Source organism: Pipistrellus kuhlii, unplaced genomic scaffold, assembly GCF_014108245.1.
Source record: "Pipistrellus kuhlii isolate mPipKuh1 unplaced genomic scaffold, mPipKuh1.p scaffold_m20_p_11, whole genome shotgun sequence".
NCBI lineage: Eukaryota > Metazoa > Chordata > Mammalia > Chiroptera > Vespertilionidae > Pipistrellus > Pipistrellus kuhlii.
This window is the reverse complement of record NW_023425416.1, coordinates 51054363-51073536: the sequence shown is the minus strand read 5'-3', so window position 1 is coordinate 51073536 and position 19174 is coordinate 51054363. Positions and strand designations below refer to the sequence as shown.

The window sequence follows — 19174 nt, the reverse complement described above, 5'->3', positions numbered from 1 at the left end:
AACACCACGGCCTGGACAAGTCTATGTTGAAGAAGTGGCATTAGAAGAAGTTTAAGTTTTAAAAATTTGGCTCACCAAAGAAATTTCAATCGTTGTACTGTTGATATTTGGCTCTGTTGACTCATGAGTTTGCTAACCACTGACCTAAGCAATTAGTAGGACCATTTTTGAAAACTCAGCTGTGTACTGTCTCTGTATGTAGATGTATATAGATGTGTGTCTTCTGCTTCTGTTTGAGTCTTATTCAGACACTGCGTCTCTCTGATCACACTTTAAGCCATATATTGGCTAATAATGTAACACATACTGGTGATAATTATAACAGCTGTGCAGTTCACAATGCCAGCAGTGTGCAGAGTGCTTTACCTGGATTAACTCTTACAACACCCTATGCTAATAGGTAAGACAGCGTGGCTTGGAGAAGAGCCAAGATATGAACCAGGCAGTATAACCTGAGAGCCACGTTCCTAACTGCTCGGCTGCTGTGAACATAAACTCCTTAAGTTGACCATTTCCTGCACTTAACTCCTGTGTCCTTAAACCACAGAGAAGGCCAGGAACCTCCCCCAGAGGCAGTGTGTGTGAACACGTGTTGCTTCTCCCTGTGCCGCCTCTCTTCCTTCTTCCAATGAGGACACTTGTTCAACTTAGCTTCTGAAAACTACTCTCTCTCCATTGAAGTCAGTCTTAGTAGAAGGAACTCGTCCTCTATTTTATCCGATCACCTGTGAATCATTCTCTTAGTTCATAATGAAACCGAGAAGCTAAAAGGTGCCGTGCTCTAGTGACCTCTAGGCGAGGGAAAACACTGCTCTCGGGAGAGTTAGCCTGTTGAATATCAGCATTTGCTTGACTGAAAACTGCCGTGTTTCTTGAATTCAGCACGTGGTCGCTGCATAAAAGGTCTGAGGTGAGTGGATGGGGGTATAGGTGGACAGCTGGGTGGACAAGCAAGGCAAGAGTGTCCGAGTGCCGATAAGATAGAGTTGGCAGGGTATCCCTGTGTGGGTGCACTGACTCAGAGCACATGCACCCAGCCCTTTGGCTTAGATCGGCCGGATTTCCCTTAAGCTCTTATATTGGAAACACCCATTTTAATCGGGTTATTTGCATAGTCTTTTTGTTACTTAATTCTACTATTAGTCTATCATATATTTTGTGACTTCTAGTGGTTAAAGAATATCTATGAAATTTTGTCTCATTTTTGTATCTAAAAGATTTCAGTGGCCTGGCTGCCGAATGTTTGGAAAACGTTGTGAATGATCACTTGTACAATGAACAAGTGTACATACTGTTGTAAGCACTCAGGGTCCACCGCTCCACTGGACTCCAGGTTCAGAGCTGTTTTTCTAGAAAGTCTGAGAAAGGAGCTAACATTTATTGACTATAAATTGTGTCCTGTGTTTGAACCCAAGTTCTGATTATGTCCAGTGAGTCTCTGTCTCACACTGCCTCCAAGCCGACCGTTAATCACACGATTTCTTCCTTCTGCCTGAGGTACACCAGATCTCCCAAGTACCGAGTTCTTTAGCAGTAGTCCTCTTTGGTTAAGCTTCTGTCTAAAGTTTCTTAAGATATTGGCTAATATGTGGTAATGTCTTTACTATAACCCATTGTCAATTTTAATTAAATTGAAAATAAGATAAAATTCCACCAAAACATACATTTCTTTGCGTTTAATATCTTCAGCAGGTGATCTTGTTACGTGTCTGGCTTTGGATTACACAGCTACTTGGGTCCTGGCTAACTTCTCTTGGTAGTGGCAGTGATGCATGACTGAACCTTGAGCATACTTGTAGGATGGGGAGAAATAAAAAATAAACGTGACTTATTCATGATTATAGAAAAACCATCCTTAATGAACACAATCCACCTGTTTACAAGGCGATAGCAGATGAGTCTTTCTTACCATCACGGGGGCCTGCTTGAGCCTAGCAGTGCGTCGCCTTACGTATTTACCTAAAGGTGAACGCAGGGCCGTGTTACCAAAGGCTGTGCCTGAGCAGGCCTGAGCCTTGTCCACAGCTCACGGCGGCCTGGCTCTCACACGTGCGGCTGAGTGTGGTCTTCTCTCTTCTAGGCATTTGGGCCTGGACCTGGTGCCTCGGAAGGACTTTGAGGTGGTGGATTCGGACCAGATCAGTGTCTCTGATCTCTACAAAATGGTAAGAAGGCTAACGCAGGGTAGCTTGCTCCTGCACACTCATTTTCCTCCTTTATTTGTCCTAATTATGCTATGAAAAGATGTTATGAAATAAAATTGTTCCTTTGTCTTTGTCCCAGAATAATTAAGGGGTTTCCTTATTCTGGCAGTGTGTCACACTTGCTTTTCTAAGTGGAATTACTGTGCAGAGCGCTGGGCTATTGTAATGTCAGTGGGCGTTTCTCTGTTGGTTTTGCGGTAAACAGAGCCAAAGCTCCTTTAGCTTTCACCAGCTCCTAAAATCCTGTCTCCAGTTCAAGCTTAAAAGAGCCAGTTAGTGATTAAACATGGAAATAATGTGTCAATATTTCTGAGAGAGAGACAGCCTGTTAAATCCTTAGTTGTTGCAGAAATGTATTGAGTTGGCAAATAGCCAAGACCACATTTTATAAGCTGGAAAGAAGCAAATGAAAGGCACACAATTTTACTGTATGACATGTCAGAAACCGCAGACGGGTGAAACCTCTCTTTAAGGAGTATGTACATATTGAAGAAGCACACAGGTGCCCCCGAAGTGTACCGCTTTGGATGATGATAAAGGGAGTGCTTGTTGAAATACACTTCATTTTCAAAAGTGTAATAGAATCCGCATAGTGTGTATATATTTTAGGGGGACACCCATATTTTGGAACACCCTGTATACTGGTGAGAATTAAGTTCTATAAAGAATTACAAGTTTCTGTTTAAGAAGATGAAAAGGTGTTCAGTATGACTGATCATTAGGGAAATGCAAAACAAAATGGCAAGGAAATATTACTTCACACCTGGAATAGAATGCCTGTCACCACAGAGACAGGAGCCGAGTGTGGCCAGGATATGGAGCGGAGAACTCTGGCGCACTGTTGGTGGGAATACGTTTGTGTAGTCACTGTGGAACTGGATGGAGAGTCCTCAAAAGACAAAGACTATAACTGCAGTAATCCCACTTCTGGACGTGTGTCCGGAGGGACTGAAGCCACATCTCAGTGAGGTCGCCGCACTCCCGCGCTGGTTGCAGCACGGTCACAGTAGCCGAGACACAGAGTCAACCTAAACAAATGTCCATTGGTGGACGAACGACTAAAGGAAACCCTGTGTGTGCCACGGAATGCTGCCAGCAGTAAGAAGGAAGGTTACCCTGTCGTTTGCAACAACACGGATGAGCCTCCAGGGTACTGTGCTAAGTGAGTCAAAGAATGACAAATACCTCATGGCCTAATAGGTAGACTCTGAAAAAGCTGCATTCGTAGAAACGGAGTAGAATGGTGATCGCCAGGGGCTGAGGGTGGGTGTTGGTCAAAGCGTACAAACCTCTACAGGGAAGAGGATTCCGCTCTGGGATCACCTGCACAGCCTGGGCATGGTGGGCAGCAGCAGGGTGTCATGTGCTGGAAGTTTCTAAAAGGGCAGATCTCAAATCTCACACCCAGCAATAGGGAGTTCCGTGACATGAAATTAGCTTATCTCACAGCACACATGTGTATCAGATGGTCAAATCCTACACCTTAAGTTCATACAACGCTGTATGACACTTAGATCTCATGCAGCTAGAAATAACACTTTCCCAGAAAATAGATACGAGTCTCCAGATAGAAAGGGTAGAACAAGTGTTTAGCATTTAATTGTGGAATTTCAGCTCACAAAGCTGAAAAGCTTCCTGCGAGGAAAGTGGGTCACCTACTAAGGGTTTGTTGTAAGAATAGCACTTGTCTTCCTAAAAGCAACATTGGAAACCAGCTGTAACGAAGAATTGCCTTTAAAATGCTGATGGGGACAAAATTCAACCCAGAATTTTATATTACTGAGCCCTATTACCAATCAAATGGGAAAGTAGCCTAAAGAAGATTTTGCTCACTTAAAGTCTCAAAAAAAATCTTTCTTTAGAAACCCTTTTCAGGAAGCCACTGAAAATGAATTATTTATTTAAAGTATGGGAGCAACCCAAAAGACGCTACTATGTGCCACCAGGAGAGGGGTTCTGACTCCGTTGAGAGGAGCAGAGAACGCTCCGTGGCCTCGGGGGGTCCAGGGTCGCAGGTGGCCAGGGGAGTAACTGGTCCTCGCGGAAGCAGAGGCGCCGCCGGCAGGGGTGTCCCCAGGTGAAAGCCCACTTCCTGGAGTGTCATGGGGAAACCACCCTGGGGGAAACGCTACTAAAAGGTATTTTGTAGAGCTATTGGAGGGCATAGGAAAGGGCCCTATAATTTAATAGAACGAAGTGATCTCCGATCCTAAAGCAGAAAGCCTAGAAGACAGGAAGTGTAGCTGGAGGAGCTAACGGTTACAATAGTATCAAGTTTTGACCAAAATTTGCAAGACATTACATATACAATTGATAGAAACAAATTGTGAGATAGATAGAAACAAATACCAGAATCCTCAGCTCCATTATAAGAGGCCACATTAGAGAAATCGAAAATTGGAGAATTATAAGTATGACATAAAGAAATATTTTATTAATTTAGGAAAACACATTGAAGAGTTGAAAGAACCTTTTTGGGACACAGAACAGGGTGAACAGAGGACTGATAACTTCATTGCAAACTTTTTAAAAACATGTTTTTATTTCAGAGAGGAAGGGAGGGGGAGAGCGAGATAGAAACATCAGTGACGAGAGAGAATCATGGATCGGCTGCCTCCTGCACGCCCCACACTGGGAATCAAGCCCGCAACCTGGGCATGTAGTCCCATAAATGAACATTAATAGTCATTAATAACTTGCTAATTTAACAATGCACATGAATATTTAATAGCAAATGCAGTTATTGAGATGCATTTAAGTGAATAATTTTACTTTAGTTTTATCTAGGGTTAAATGTATGTATTTGGAAAAGAAGTGAGGCCATTCTACTCAGAAACCAGTCTGTACCTGCGCGATGAGGAAGCGTTCACCAGATGTGCGTTTCCTCACGCTTCCAGGCCCAGCGGAAACAGGATAGAAACGCACTATTGAGCTCCCTAAGACCAGGGACCCAATGTTTGTGAGCTAATCATTTTTTGTTTGTTTTTATTTTTGGCAAGGGTTACTTCTAAGTGAGACTGACTTTTCTATAGTAACTAATTATGAAGAAGAACGCTACCCAAACCAGTTTGGTTCAGCGGATAGATCCGTAGTCCTGCAGACTGAAGGGTCCCGGGTTTGATTCCGGACAGGGGCATGTACCTTGGTTGCAGGCACATCCCCAGTAGGAGGTGTGCAAGAGGCAGCTGATCCATGTTTCTCTCTCATTGATGTTTCTAACTCTCTATTCCTCTTCCTTCCTCTCTGTAAAAATCAATAAAATATATATATATATATATATATATATATATATATATATATTTATTTTTTTTTAATTTTTATTTATTTATTTATTTTTTTAAAGAATGCCAATAAGAAGAATACTAATCATAGATAACAGTGGTCAGTCATTCACAAATATAGGTATACGCTAACTTAATCTGCACAAAATCCTATGATGTTGAGTTCAGCACAAAATGTTATCCTTGTCCTGGCCTGTTGCTCAGTGGTTAGAGGGTTAGTCCTGGTTCAGCTCCCAGTCACATACCTCATTTGCGGGTTCGTTCCCCACCCTCGGTTGGGGTATGCGCAGGAGGCAGTTCGATATTTCTCTCTTTCTGCTCCCTCCCTCTCAGTCTCTCTGAAAATCAATGGAAAAACTGTCCTCAGATGAAGATTTAAAAAGTTGTCCTCAGTTTACAAATGAGGAAACACAGGTGTGAGTCTAGATTGAAAACCAGGTGTCCTGATGCAGGTCCCTAACTACTCTGTCACGCTGCTTCTCAGTTTGAACTTTGAGCCTCTTAACACCCTGTGAGGAGGACAGAAGCCCTTACCTTATTGCTCCAGTTAAGGAAAGTATCTCTTGGAGAGAGTAGTGATTGATTTCTCTGAAGTCTCACAGCCTCCTTGGTGTGGCTGGGGTTGGAATCTGCTGCTTCTGACTTCAGCCAGCAGCAGAGGACCAGCTGGAGAGATGCTGGGGAGGGAGCCCCGTCAGGTCCAAGGCTCCCCCTCCTGCAGTGAGGAGGGCCGGACAGCGGGTTATTGGCTCAGACATGGCACGGGCGGTGTGCGGAGAGAACGGAGCCAAAGCGAACTCCAGCAGCCAGTACCTCCTGTGACCTGGCGGGACTCCGAGCTGAGAGGCCTGGGTTTGAATCCGGATTTTGCCGCCTTCTTGCCACGTGACCTTCAGCGCATGGCTTTCTTGTGCTAAGCCTTGGTTGTTTAAGGGTTAACCAAATGTGAGTGACTTTTATCTAACAAGGTTATCAGAATTACATGAGATCGTATGTATAAAAGACATAGCAGAAGGCCTAAAATACGGGAAGAAGAGACTCAATGGAAAGTTCCTCCCAGTTGAGTGAAATGCTTTCCTTCTCTCCGCAGCATCTATCCAGCCGGCAGAGTGTCCAGCAGAGCACGTCCCAGGTAAGCAGCTCAGCGGCCCCGGAGGCACCGGAGAGGACGCCCGGGCTCTTCCCTCCTGTGCGCTTTCCGCCAAGGAGCCGGCCTGTGAGCGGTGTCCAGGCCCTCTCTGTGCATCTGCACGCAAGCGCAGCTGGAAGAAGGGAGCCTGAGAGGCTGGGTGACCAGTCCGCCAGGAAACACAAATGTCACTTAGGGTGGTGACTGTTACCGCCCAGTGTGAGTCCCGTGCACCAGGATCAGGGCCGGACCACGGGGAAGTGGCTGGGGAACGGTTCCCTGGAGAGCTGAGGGGTGGGACCCGGGGAGGGGGCTGGAATTCCCGCCCTGTCCCTGGCATTCGGCTTGCTTCTCCCAGCTGCGTAGTTGCGGTCAGACCCGGTGCACTGACCCGGCTCTCCTGCAGAGAACACCCGCAGGCCTCTCCGTGCGGGAGCCAGTCAGTTCTTTCCTCCTCTCCATGCTCACTCCCAGGAGCCAGACAACAGCGCTGGGTTTGCCTCTCTCCTCAGGTAGACACCATGCGCCCGCGGCACGGGGAAAGCTGCCGGATGCCCGTGCCGCACCACTTCTTCCTCAGCCTGAAGAGCTTCACCTACAACACCATCGGGGAGGACACCGACGTCTTCTTCTCCCTGTACGACATGCGGGAGGGCAAGCAGATCAGGTGAGCCGAGGCCTGGGCTGAGCCGGGAGAGCTGGTCATACCTTCTCCGGCCCTCAGAGAAGATGGACACATGGGGGGGGTGGGGTGGGGGGGAGACAAGATGCAGTACCTCCGCTCACGTAGCTGGCAGTGCTGCCTCACATCCAGTGTCTCCTGGAGGCACGTGCGTGGCCTGCTTTCTCCTGCGCCTCCTTCCGATGGGCACCTCGGGGAGAGGGAGGCGTCTGTCCAGTGCCGGAGACCAGGGGCAGGAGGAACACGGAACACGGGTCCGAGGGGCCCCGCTCCGGAGGCAGGAGCCGGGCTCTGCCCTGTGCACACACAGGGAGGGCTCGCAGGGCCACCGGCCAGTGTGTCCGGAGTGGGGGCCACGCAGCCTCTGTGCCGCTGCGGCCGCGGCCTGGGAGGGGCAGCGTCTGCCGGGCAGGGGGGGCTGAGCTTGGGGGAGAGGCGCGGCCAGGGGCGGAGGTGAGCCTGCTTTCCCGCCCAGGCGAAGGCCGCTCCAGGCCCCGCTTCCTCTGGAGGCCGGCGGGGTTATGCAGGTTCTTTGTGCTTTCCGGATGCTCAGCCCTTAGCAGGTCCGGGAGGCGCACACGTCCTCCCGTTCTGGAGGGTTTCTCCACGTCCTCGATGATGTCCTTTAGTGCACCGCAGTTTTTCCTTTTTACGGAGTCCAGTGTTTCCCATTTTTCTGTCATTGCTTTTGGTTTCATAGCACATTTTAAAAATCTTGTACCTATTACTCTGAACAATTTGATACCAATAAACTCATACATGTAAGAATGTTATTTTGTAATAGCAAATATCTTAAGGCAGTCTAAAAAAATAATAGTGTAACCTTTGAAAATACTGAGGCAAAAAGAAGTGAGTGACTAAATTAGTTTCTGTTGTTCGTAACAAATTGCCACAGACATAATGGGTTAACATGATTGCATTTTAGTTCACAGCCCTGGAGATTAGAAGTCCATCCAGGCACGGCTGGGTGCTCCGCTCAGGGTGTCACCTCGGCTGCAGTCTGGTCTGAAGGCCCTGGGATGGTTCAGGGTCTCCCAATGCAGGGCGGAGCTGCTCTCGGCTCCGAAAGGCACCTGCTTGCCTTGCCTGGGCTGCCCCTCCGTCTTTAGGGGCAGCATGCAGTGAGCCCTTCCCAGATTTCAGATCTCTGACTCTGTACCCAGTGGGCGGAAATTCTGCACTTTGAAAGGCCTGGTTCACCCAGACAACCCCCTTATTCCACAGCCAGTCCTGCCATAGCTGTCACCGCTCACTGGAATGAAAGCCTCTGCACTGGCATTCCTGGGACTGATGCCTCCTTAGAATTAAGAGGCAAGTTTGGGGACCATCTTAGAATTCTGCCAAAACAGGGGCTACTTCTACATTGTGTATGTAAAGGAGCGTTCATGAAATGTTGTTCACTGTTCACAACTACATGCATAGTATGACTAGTATTTGTGGGGGGACACTATATATATACATACCATGTATATGTATTATAATCTTTAGTAATTTTTTAAAAGACTACAGTTTTTGAAAAGAATTTTTGAATTGACAGATATTTGAAGTTTTGTTAGTAATTTTTTTTTTTAAGAGGCTGGCAACAATCTTAAGGAAAGACAATTATAGTGAATTATAACAAATACTAGTTCTACAATATGGAAAAAAACTTCAAAATGTTTCATTGATACTTGCCCCGTCTTTAAATGGCAGCTGGCAGTGAGGCACAAACATCTGCTTGCTTTTCCATGATGAAGGGGTAAGTTGAGAGGAATTTAGCCTATGAATGGCCAGAACTTAAGATGTCTTTTCTATTTTTTTCCTAATATCATGGTTCCCCTTCTATAAGGAAATCATTACCTTTGCTTAAAAATATTTTTCTGTATGCATATCTACTACGACTGTTAACCGTTATCTTATTATATTTAACAGTTACCATATAATCACCTCCTCAGAATAGTACACACAGTCATCTACAACAGAGTTTGTGTCATCTGTATGTGGTTCTGGGCGGTACACTTTCCTCTCCTGTTCTGTGACTCCCTCCTCACAGGACTGTGACTGTCACTGCCGGTTTTCTCTGAGCTCCCCCTGGCCTTAGGGTTAGCCCAGGCTCTGAGCCTCAGGGGCCAGCGATCATCTCTTCCCTTCCCTGCCTGTCCCCGAGGAGTCTTCTCTAGGCGGGAAGCCGAGGGGGGGGTTGTTTTTGTGTTTTGTTGTTGGGCCTTAGGAATGCTATGTTGCCCTCAGAAACTTAACCACTCTTGATTATCACACGAAAACACTTAAGTTAGCCAGCTTTTCACAGATGCTGTGCAAAACAAGCAAAAAAATCCTCATTTCCTATTCTGCTGTTTCCTCGGCATTAAAATCCCCTTGTGTGGAATAAACTTTTCCTTGAAAATCAGCTGCCTCTGTAATTGAAGCAGAGGGTTCTGGCGAGAGTCAGGCATTCCACCCAAGTGAGATAATCTGCCGCTGAAAGTCTCAGGTGCCCCTGGAGAAAGATTTTCTTTTAAAATGATGGTGCGATCAGTGCTCACTAAGGCAGGCAGTTTTGCCTCCCTCTGCAAAGGAGGTCGTGTCTACGATGCAACTGCAGCTCCTCTGCAAGAGCTTATGCAGCTGGCGGTGGTCCTGCAGGTCAGGCTTCCGCTCCGGCCCGGGGTGGTCCAGCCTGGGGCTCAGCCCACTCCCCAGCAGCCCCCCAAGGTTTCCTACGTCCCAGCAGGAATCAGAGGGGCTAGGATCCTGGCTCTGCTGTTGGCCCTTGAACAACACCGTTTTGAACTGTGCGAGTCCTCTTATATGTCCATTTTGTTTAGTAAGTATGCAGTTGGGCCTCCAGATCCTGGGTGCCACATCCATGGATTCCGCCAACCGTGCATCAGAAACAGTATTTTTGGCTCTGGCCAGTGTGGCTCGGTTGGAGCGTCCTGTACACCAAAAGGTATTGGGTTCTCCTCTGGTTGGGATGTGTTCAGGAGGCAACTAATCGATCTCTCTCTCTCATTTTCTTTCTCTCTCTCTCCCCTCCCCCCTTCTTCTCTCTGAAATCAATTTCACTTTGAAAAACAACTGTATTTTCAATTCACGGTTGGACCAACTGTATGCATTTTTCTACACCACCTAGAATAATAAAAGGACAATATGCTAATTAGACCGTATGTCCTTCCGGACGAAGCTGGGCCAGAGTGAGGCCCAGTCCCGGAGGGAAGCCTCCCGGATCCTGGGAGCCTGTGGGCGGCTGGAGCAAAGCCCGGTCCTGGGTGCGGGAGGGGAGCTGGTGCTGGCAGCCAGGAAGGGAGGCCTATTCTTGCATGAGTTTTGGTGCATCGGGCTCTCGTTTTAGATAAGGGACTTGAGCGTCTGCGGATTTTTTATCCGTGATGGGGCGGGTCCTAGAACACTCCTGCATGGAGACAGAGGGGCGGCTTGGAGAAGTTACATGTGGATTTCTGACTGTGGCCACGGGTGGGGTGGCAGTGCCCCTAATCACCACATTGTTTAATGGACAACTGTATTGATTCCAGTGGCCAAGCCAACTCAACATGCTTCTACGTATATGTCCAACACATCAGATCATACTCAGAAACGTTATAGGGAAAATCTGCTAAAGAGATAGGCCCAGTGAAACGCTCCCTTTAGATATGTACATTGGTGTGTGGTTAAACCTGTGCTGTTTTCACCTGAGAATAAGGTCAGAAACGCTCTCCTGTGTAGCCATCATACCCTCTCACTATATTCCGAGCCTAGTTGTCAGGCTGGAGGAAAGTTTTTACACAGTATCCACAGTCTGGACAGAAAGGGGAAAGGAAATGACCAGGTTCTCTGAGTTCTCTGTTTACAATAAATTACCTTCTGCTCTGCCTACGTCATAACACAGGGCAAAGTGGAATAGCTCTAGACCTGTCAGCACATCATCGGTCAGGGCGTCGGGCTTTCCGTTTGGAAGGGTGTGTCCTGTGCTGCTTGACAGCCCGGAATGGAGATTCCTGAGAGAGGAAGGCACACGGGGCACTGGATGTGCAGCTTGGTGTCCGGGAGCAGCAGCGGCGGGAGGCTGTTGTCAGGGTAACGGGAGACGGGCGCATGGAGGAAAAGCACTGGGACAAGTGAGAGGCGGCTCTGAACAGAGACGGGTCCTTTGCGGTCATGGGAACCAGGAAGGGCCACTGTCCGCCTTGTTAGACAGGCAAATGGATGAGAGAAGTGGACATTGAGGTGTCAGACACCGAGTACATAGAGCTGGCCCTGGGAGACCTGTTCTGTGGCGGAAAACGGGGCCTGTTCTGCTGCAGCATGGCTGCCTGAGCTAACTGACCTGCGAGGCCTCTGGTGCGGCTGCGGCTGCCGCTGCCGAGGGAGGCCAGCCGGCGTCCTGTGAGCACACTTAGAGACTCATGTGGAAGAGGTTCTGCCGGTCGCTCTCCTTAAACTCAGTTAATGATGATTGAAATCCTAGCGGCCCCGTTACTTGCCAGGGAGCCATAACACATGCTGATTTAAGAGTGTCTAACCCTGGAGAGAATTTTTGTAAAAATTTATTTGAGCCAAAACTGATGACAGCTGCTGGGAAGCAGTATCTCAAATGCTCCAGAGAAGGACAGTTTTGCTGTTTACTTTATGCATTTCGGATTAGAGGGAACGTGAGGAATATTACATGGAAGTGCGAGAGAATGAGGCAGGGATTGGTACAGGTGAGCTAGCAAGACTATGTGCTTTCGTGGGGGTGCTTAAGGCTTATGTCCAAGATGTGTTGCACAAAAACAATGGCAAGGCTTGCCCAAGACAAAGATAAACCTTTTGCTAAAAAAGTTACATCCTCAGGGGTGACGACCCCCGAGACCTGCCCAAATAGGAAGTATGGTCGGATCACCTGTGAGGTTACCCTCCACCACAGGACCTGTCAGCTTTACCCCCTCTCCGTCCACATACACTTACACGGACTCTTCTGATCTAACTTAAAAACTCCCTATTAAATATCAATCTGATTGTGGCTTTTGAGTTTTGAACCTACACACAAAAATATAGCATTTTCTTTCAAGAGCTTTTAATGGAAAATAGGGATATTTCAAGACAGCATAGAGCAGTGGTCGGCAAACTCATTAGTCAACAGAGCCAAATATCAACAGGTCAGCGACTGAAATTTCTTTTGAGTGCCAATTTTTTTAAAACTTAAACTTGTTCTAACGCCACTTCTTCAAAATAGACTCGCCAAGGCCGTGGTATTTTGTGGAAGAGCCACACTCAAGGGGCCAAAGAGCCGCATGTGACTCGCGAGCCACAGTTTGCCGACCACAGGCACTGAATAAACCAATGACAGTGGAGGCCGGGGAGCTGGAGCCTGGGCTGAGAGGGAGCCACAGTGTGACGTGGTGAGGTGCTCGGACACAAGGGAACCCACTAGAGAGGGGAGAGGCCAGTAGCTGGAAAACGGAAAGCAAAACTGGTTTATTGGGTGCACAGGAAAACAAGTCTTATTACCATCCCTGTTTATTGGACAAAAATTACATTATCGTCACTGATTATTGCCTGTGCTGGCCTTAGCACTGCAGTGTTGGAGTGACTGTGAGTGTATGTGGAGGCCCTTAACCACAGGTGGGAATACGGAGTGGACACTGTAGAATGGTGGAAAGCAGAGTCAAACCCAGTCCCATAGGCCAAGGCCACTTCCGTTCTGCTCAACCAATCTGTGTTTTGCTCTTTCTCTTCCTCTCTCTCAAGCTAGTAAGAAACATATCCTTGATGATTTCCAGTCAAGGGCAAAGGGCCCTGTTAGGATGGAAGCTCCCAGTGCCATGCAGCCGGAGCTGTCAGTGGTTCCAGTGTGCAGGCAAGGTTGAGAAGCACTGCTGGGACAGCTGAGTTTACGGAGTTGGTTGGATTTTTTTTTTTAATTTCTTTTTTAATCACAGCTGGCACACAATATTATATTTCAGGTGTACACCATAGTGATGAGGCATTTATATAATTAACGAAGTGATCGCCCTCATAAGCCTAGTACTGATCTGACACATACATAGTTACTAGAATACTATGAGCTGTACTCCCTATGTTGTACTTTATATCCCCATGACTATTTTTATAACTGCCAACTTGTACTTCTCAATCCCTTCACCTTTTCAGGAACTGGGTAGAGCTCCTGCGTCCAGAAGGCGTGGGAGGGTGTTAGCAATGACTTGGTAGTGACACAGTTACAGTGCTGGTCTGAAAATGACTTACTTTTACAAATTGGAGTGGATTGCAGCTATAATAGCCTCTTGTTGATCTATTCAGCACGTTGTACACCTAACCATGTGAAAGTTATTTTAGGCACCAGGGATTCAGTACAAAACAAGACAAAAAAGCCCTTTCCTGTGAGAGTTAACATTCTAAAGGCGGAAACAGACAGCAAGTAAATGTACCCTACAAACCCTGGAAGGTGTAGATGCTTTGAAGAATTTCTGCACTGCAATTGTTTTCTTTCATTAAGAAATTTGTAGGATATACAATATTAAGGCTCACACTGATCAGGCTGAGCACCTGTGGATGGCTTCAGAGGAACGGATAGTTCACCTTACTTGGCTAGTGGCATTTGCATAGATAGAGTGGGCAGTCAAAAGGAAGGCTGTAGAGGAAGGGGAGGGATGGGCTTGTGGCAGCTTCACTGCCTAGAGCACCCGCCCGCATGGGCCTGCAGGGCGCGGGTGAGTGAAGCAGCAGCCTCGGCCCAGGGACACTCGCTTACGCATCATCTCTGGTACCCAGAGCTCTGCAGCCGGTCTGGCCCGGTGAGAACTCTTCTGTAAGGATTCTAGCACCCATTCTGGGGCTGGGCCTGTGTCGTCTAGGACCTGTGCCTCCGCCCCTGCCTCATCCATCTGCCTATACTGGCTCCACACTGAGCTCCTGACCAGCTGTGGCCAGCCAGGACCAGTCTGTGCTCTGTCCACTGCTCCTGAGGACGATTCAGCCCCCCACGGTCATCCAGCTCAGCCCTGTGTTTGTGTCGGGCTCGTCAGGATTCCTGGCTTTGATCTCTGAGGTCTGTCCTTGCCCTTGTCCTAAACTTTCTCAGCGCACACTCCGAGATTCTACTGCCTTACCGTGGTTAGCGCCGGGGTGAGCCGGACTGCCCTCGTGCTCCGTCCCCTCAGCTGTACAGTCCGAGTGTCTATCCCTGCAGAGGACAGTGCTGGGGAGGACAGTGAGCCTGGGGGGAGAGTCCCGGCCACCGTGGCGAGCATAGACGTGTTGGAGCTTGGCTCCTGAGTCCAAACGTCGGCGTTCTGTATGCTTTGGTTGGGCTTCCGAAAGGCAGGAAGGGCGCAGGGAGGTCGGCTGCCACTGCCGAGATCCTCCTCACCAGAGGCCCCGGCCTGGCACCCACCCGGGTGACGGGATTCTGTCAGCTCTGCCCAGGTGGCAGGACAGCAGAGGCCATTAGCTAAGATGCCATCAGAGCTGGGCGGCGGCAGGCACATTCAGAACGCTCGTTTACTGCGAGGAGTCCCGGAGAGCCTTCAGAGCAGGAAAACGCCGTGTGTGCAGATAGAGCCTTCTTTGGGGAAAGCGTGCCCTTATTACTCCTCGCTCTGCTCCCACTGCTGTGGAGTTTTAATTGTGCTGTCCCGTCAGCATAAAGCCGTTAGGGCCAACAAGACTGCGTGAAGGGGGCTCATTTTCACTTAGTGCAGCTGTCTGCTGAGCCGCTGCTTGGCTCTGAGCTGCGGACTTAGGAGGTACAGTCCCTGCTCCACAGACAGGACTTGGGACTTGAAGGGTTAGAGCGCCAGGGCAGCCCCTGGTGGTCATTCCTGAGAAGGACTCCTGGGGCTCCGAATGAAGTCCTCACAGCCGAGCTGTACTGCAGTGACAGGGGAACCAGCCCAATCTTCAGAGATGGAGGAAAGCTGGAAAGCACGCTGAGTTGTACCAGTGCTTATGAAGTGTTCTCTGGAGCCTGAAGTGTCTCCGGGTTGGTGGGTAGGAGAGAGGGTAGGTAGGGGGTTCCTACCCTTGCCTCCTTCCTCCATCTCTGCTTCAACCACGGTAGCTAAGTCTTTAAATTTTTCATATATTGGCGAACAGTGCAAGGCTTTGTTGGAGAGAAGGGGAAAGCTGATACTAAAAATAAATGTGAAAACCACGGCAGTGGTTTGCCTTTCTGAACTCCTTTGTGCACTTCTGCTCGTCCTGCTTTTGAGTGAAGGGGGAACCTAAAGAGCTTGAGAGAGAAAGCGGAGTGGGCTCAGGTGGAGAATGAGTCCACGAGGAGGTATTGGAGATGCCCTCACCTGCTGGCTAGCACCAGGCAGTGGGGGCTCGGGACCACTTGCCTGTCGTAAGCACGGGGAAGTTTGTCCTGGGAGAGGTGCTAAGTGGCTGGCATCTGTCTGCACAGAGGACCCAGTGAGAAACTGCGATTAAAGGGAAGAAGCTGAGAGAATTCCTCTGGACTTCCTGAGGACAGTGCTTACGTTTCCAGAACAGAGCCCAGAAAATCCCCTTCCTGGGCGTCCCAGACCGTCTCTGCTCAGAGCCCTGCAGAGGCCGGAGCCTCCGGGAAGTCGCCCAACGCTAGCCTCATGGGAGAAGCGTAGGAATTAGAACTTTATAGAAGCAAGTGCTTCTGGAATTAAGTCGTGTTAGACTTGTCACACATCGGATTATGGAATTCATCTCTAAGCACCTGCTCAATAACATGAAATTAAGGTAACTTCACACAGTGCCATGTATAGCGTATCATAAAGACAAGTAAACGCGCAACAGTTCTCTTACAGCTCTGCTTATTGAAGAGGGGGAAATTATCATCATCTCTTTCTCTCTCAGATTATCAAAGAGGAAAACCGGCCTGTTGCCCTCATGTAGAGATGGGCTGTTTATAAAGTCTCACGAATAAATTCTACTCTCTTGGCCACAGCGCGCACACACACACACACACACCCCGCCGCCCCACACACACACCTTTGGGAAGTAGTATTTTGTGTGGCTCTCACTGGCACACAGCAGACTGTGTTTGTGCAGGCTCTGTTGCCTTACACATAAGTGGGTTGTGAGTCAAATATCACGTGTCTGACTGGTACTTAAAGCACATAAGGTTATAAGCCTCTGGAAAGTCCCAGAGGATAGAAACTGTGTGTGTGTAATGAATTATTTCCCAACAATATTTAACCATTTCTTTTGCAGATTAGCTGTTGCCAAATCAGGAAACATTGGATAGACATTGGCCTTCAAATAGTTTTCATGTGAACAGAGAGCATCACTTAGTTATCATTTCCATTGGAGAAGCTAGCACAACAGGAAATAATTTATGTACCTAAAGCCCTTTGAAATGAAAAACGAAAACAAAAACCCCCACACACAGTTATTTTGAATGTTTCACAAATTGTGAAGAAGCTCAGGTGAAACGAGAGCATGAAAAGCTAGGACAGTGGTCTGCAAACTGTGGCTCACAAGCCACATGTGGCTCTTTGGCCCCTTGAGTTTTTAGCAAAGGCCAGCTTAGGAGGACCCTAAGTAAGTTAATAACAGTGTACCTACCTATATAGTTTAAGTTTTAAAAATGTGGCTCTCAAAAGAAATTTCAGTCGTTGTACTGTTGATATTTGGCTCTGTGGACTAATGAGTTTGCTGACCACTGGGCTAGGAAATGTGAAGCTCGGGTAGGCACTGAGGGAATTGCCTGAGGGGCCGCCTTCCACTATCGAGGAGGAAGAGAAGGATGAAGAGGAGGAGGAGGGGGAGGAGGGGGAGGAGTTGTTCTTGGGTTCTGATGGGCAGCAGCTCTGTGCACCTGGAATTTGCTATATCTGCCCTTTGTCTTGGGGAGCACAGTTCGGGAGCAGCGCCTTTGGGGACGATAAGAGCTACAGCAAGGAAACAGCAGCACCTGTGGGCAGTGTGCAGTGCCCTCGCGTGTTGCTTGGCAAGAAAGACAGTGCTCCCCACTGGCCGTCCTCTGGCCTTGCCGTCACTGGGGCTGTGGTGAGTGTCTGGGTTTCTCTGTAAACGGCCTTTTTGTTTGTTCCGGAGCATGCAGACCCTCACCTTTCTCTGTCTCTCTCTCTCTCCTCCGTTTCAGTGAGCGGTTTCTGGTGAGACTGAACAAGAATGGTGGGCCAAGGAACCCAGAGAAGATAGACCGAATGTGTGCCCTCTTTACAGTATGTGCCAGTTCTCTTCCCTTCTCCGCCGTTACTCCAGCCAGGGCTGCGGTGTGGCTGTTGTCACCCAAGAAACAAGCATTTATTCCTGTTTCCCCACACCCTGGGGAGGATAGGCCTTCATTATGTTTCTACCAGGTTTAAATGAAATATTTAAGGAAAACTGAAATTAGTTTTTAATTGAATTTTTTATTAAAGAAATATAATCAAGTGCCTTTACTAATGTAGATTTTATAAGCTACTTAATATAATAGACACTTAAAATCTGGGAACAGTCTTTCTTTCTCTGAGAGGTAAAGCCTCACGTTCCTGTAGAGGCAGAAACCGCTTCCCTGGGATGGCTGTCATTGAAATGCCCGGTGTCTGGGACGATCTGTGAATCTGGCTCAGCTAAACGATGTTTTGTCCACCTTGGAGCTCAGCACACAAACCTTAGTGACAGTGCGGGGAGGAAGGGCAGCAATGCTAACCCATGAAGACGGTTAAGGAGTTGAGATCATTGTGTCCGAGAAGGTCAGGGCTCGCTCTTTCAGCAGGAAAGGATAAGGACAAGGGAGGGAGTCCAAACTGCTGTTAATGGGCTGAGGTGAGGGGATGGGGGGGGGAGGGTCCGAAATGGGAGGCCTGAGCTGGGAGGTGGGGCACTGTGGTCACCGCCTGAACCAGCTGGAAAGAGGTGATGCCCCTCTGTCTAGAAGGTCTCCATAGCGTTAGGAGGTTTTTCTGGATCCTGGTTTCTAACCTTTTTCTGTTTTGTTTCATTAAAGCATCAAAAGAAAGTGTTGATTGCTTGCTCTTTGGCACTAGAGCAGACTGTGTGCATGCGCTGTCCTTGAATACGATGAGTGCAGTCCTTGTCTCTTGAAGAAATTAACTTAATTATGATGATATTTGAATATAATTACAGTAAATCAAAATTTTCACTTCCCAGCATTTTAATGATCTATATGGGCCAGAAGCCTGAGCTGTAGCTGCAACGTTACAAATCTGAGATGCACATGGCACTCCTGATGTGGGTTCAGGCTGCCTCGGTGAGGGGCACAGGCTGCTGCCACAAACAGCATTTCTGCATTCTCTCTGAAGTACGGCCCTGGTTTCTCTGAAAAGATCCAAAAAGTGATTTGAGGAATTTTTTTCAAAGCACATAAGACTTTGAACAAGGTGTCATAGCCAGGAGTTTTGTGTTTTCCTGTAAGCTGTGTGAAATCATGCTGGTGGCACTGTCTTCTCATTGTCTAAATGAGCTCCTCCTGTAGGCTGGAGGCGTGTCCAGATTGGCACTTGTGCTGCGGAGTTTCAGAATACATGCAAAGCAGTGCAGCCACCGCTGTGGTGGATGCGACCTGTTCGCTTCCCTTGGCATCAGGGAAGGGGACCTTCCACACTGAGAAGGTTAGTTCCTCACGCAGACGTCAGAGCCACCCTCAGACGGTCCTGTTCTCAGGAAAACCTGTCTTTTTCTGACTGTGTTAGATTTCAGAGCTTCCTATGCAGGAAGGATTTTACCCAAGAAGGCGGTGTTGCATGGTCGTGTGGGTGTCTAACATGAGGTTTTGCTGGCTTTCATGGTAAGCAGTGGCTGTGCGTTTACTCCTCACTTGACATCCAGTGCCTCACACACAGCGCCCGGCAAATCCTAAGACCGTAATGATAATTCCTTATGTAAAAAATGAATGTGTGTTTCCTTTTTGTTTTATTTGCATGACCAACTCGAGAATGAACTTGTACTGCTTTCCCTGCATCAGTTGGCA

At 48.2% G+C, this 19174-nt stretch overlaps 1 protein-coding gene across 10 annotated transcripts in view; it reads left to right on the top strand.

Moving 5' to 3' along the window:
* The window catches only part of DOCK3 (dedicator of cytokinesis 3), a 143896-nt gene that overhangs the window by 53864 nt on the left and 70858 nt on the right, over nucleotides 1-19174 (top strand). For all 10 annotated transcript variants that reach the window (XM_045579538.1, XM_045579537.1, XM_045579540.1 and 7 more), the window contains 4 exons: nucleotides 2081-2165; nucleotides 6576-6617; nucleotides 7127-7281; nucleotides 17342-17423. In XM_045579538.1, coding sequence (XP_045435494.1) covers nucleotides 2081-2165; nucleotides 6576-6617; nucleotides 7127-7281; nucleotides 17342-17423 — 364 coding nt within the window. The remainder of the gene's footprint in view (nucleotides 1-2080; nucleotides 2166-6575; nucleotides 6618-7126; nucleotides 7282-17341; nucleotides 17424-19174) is intronic.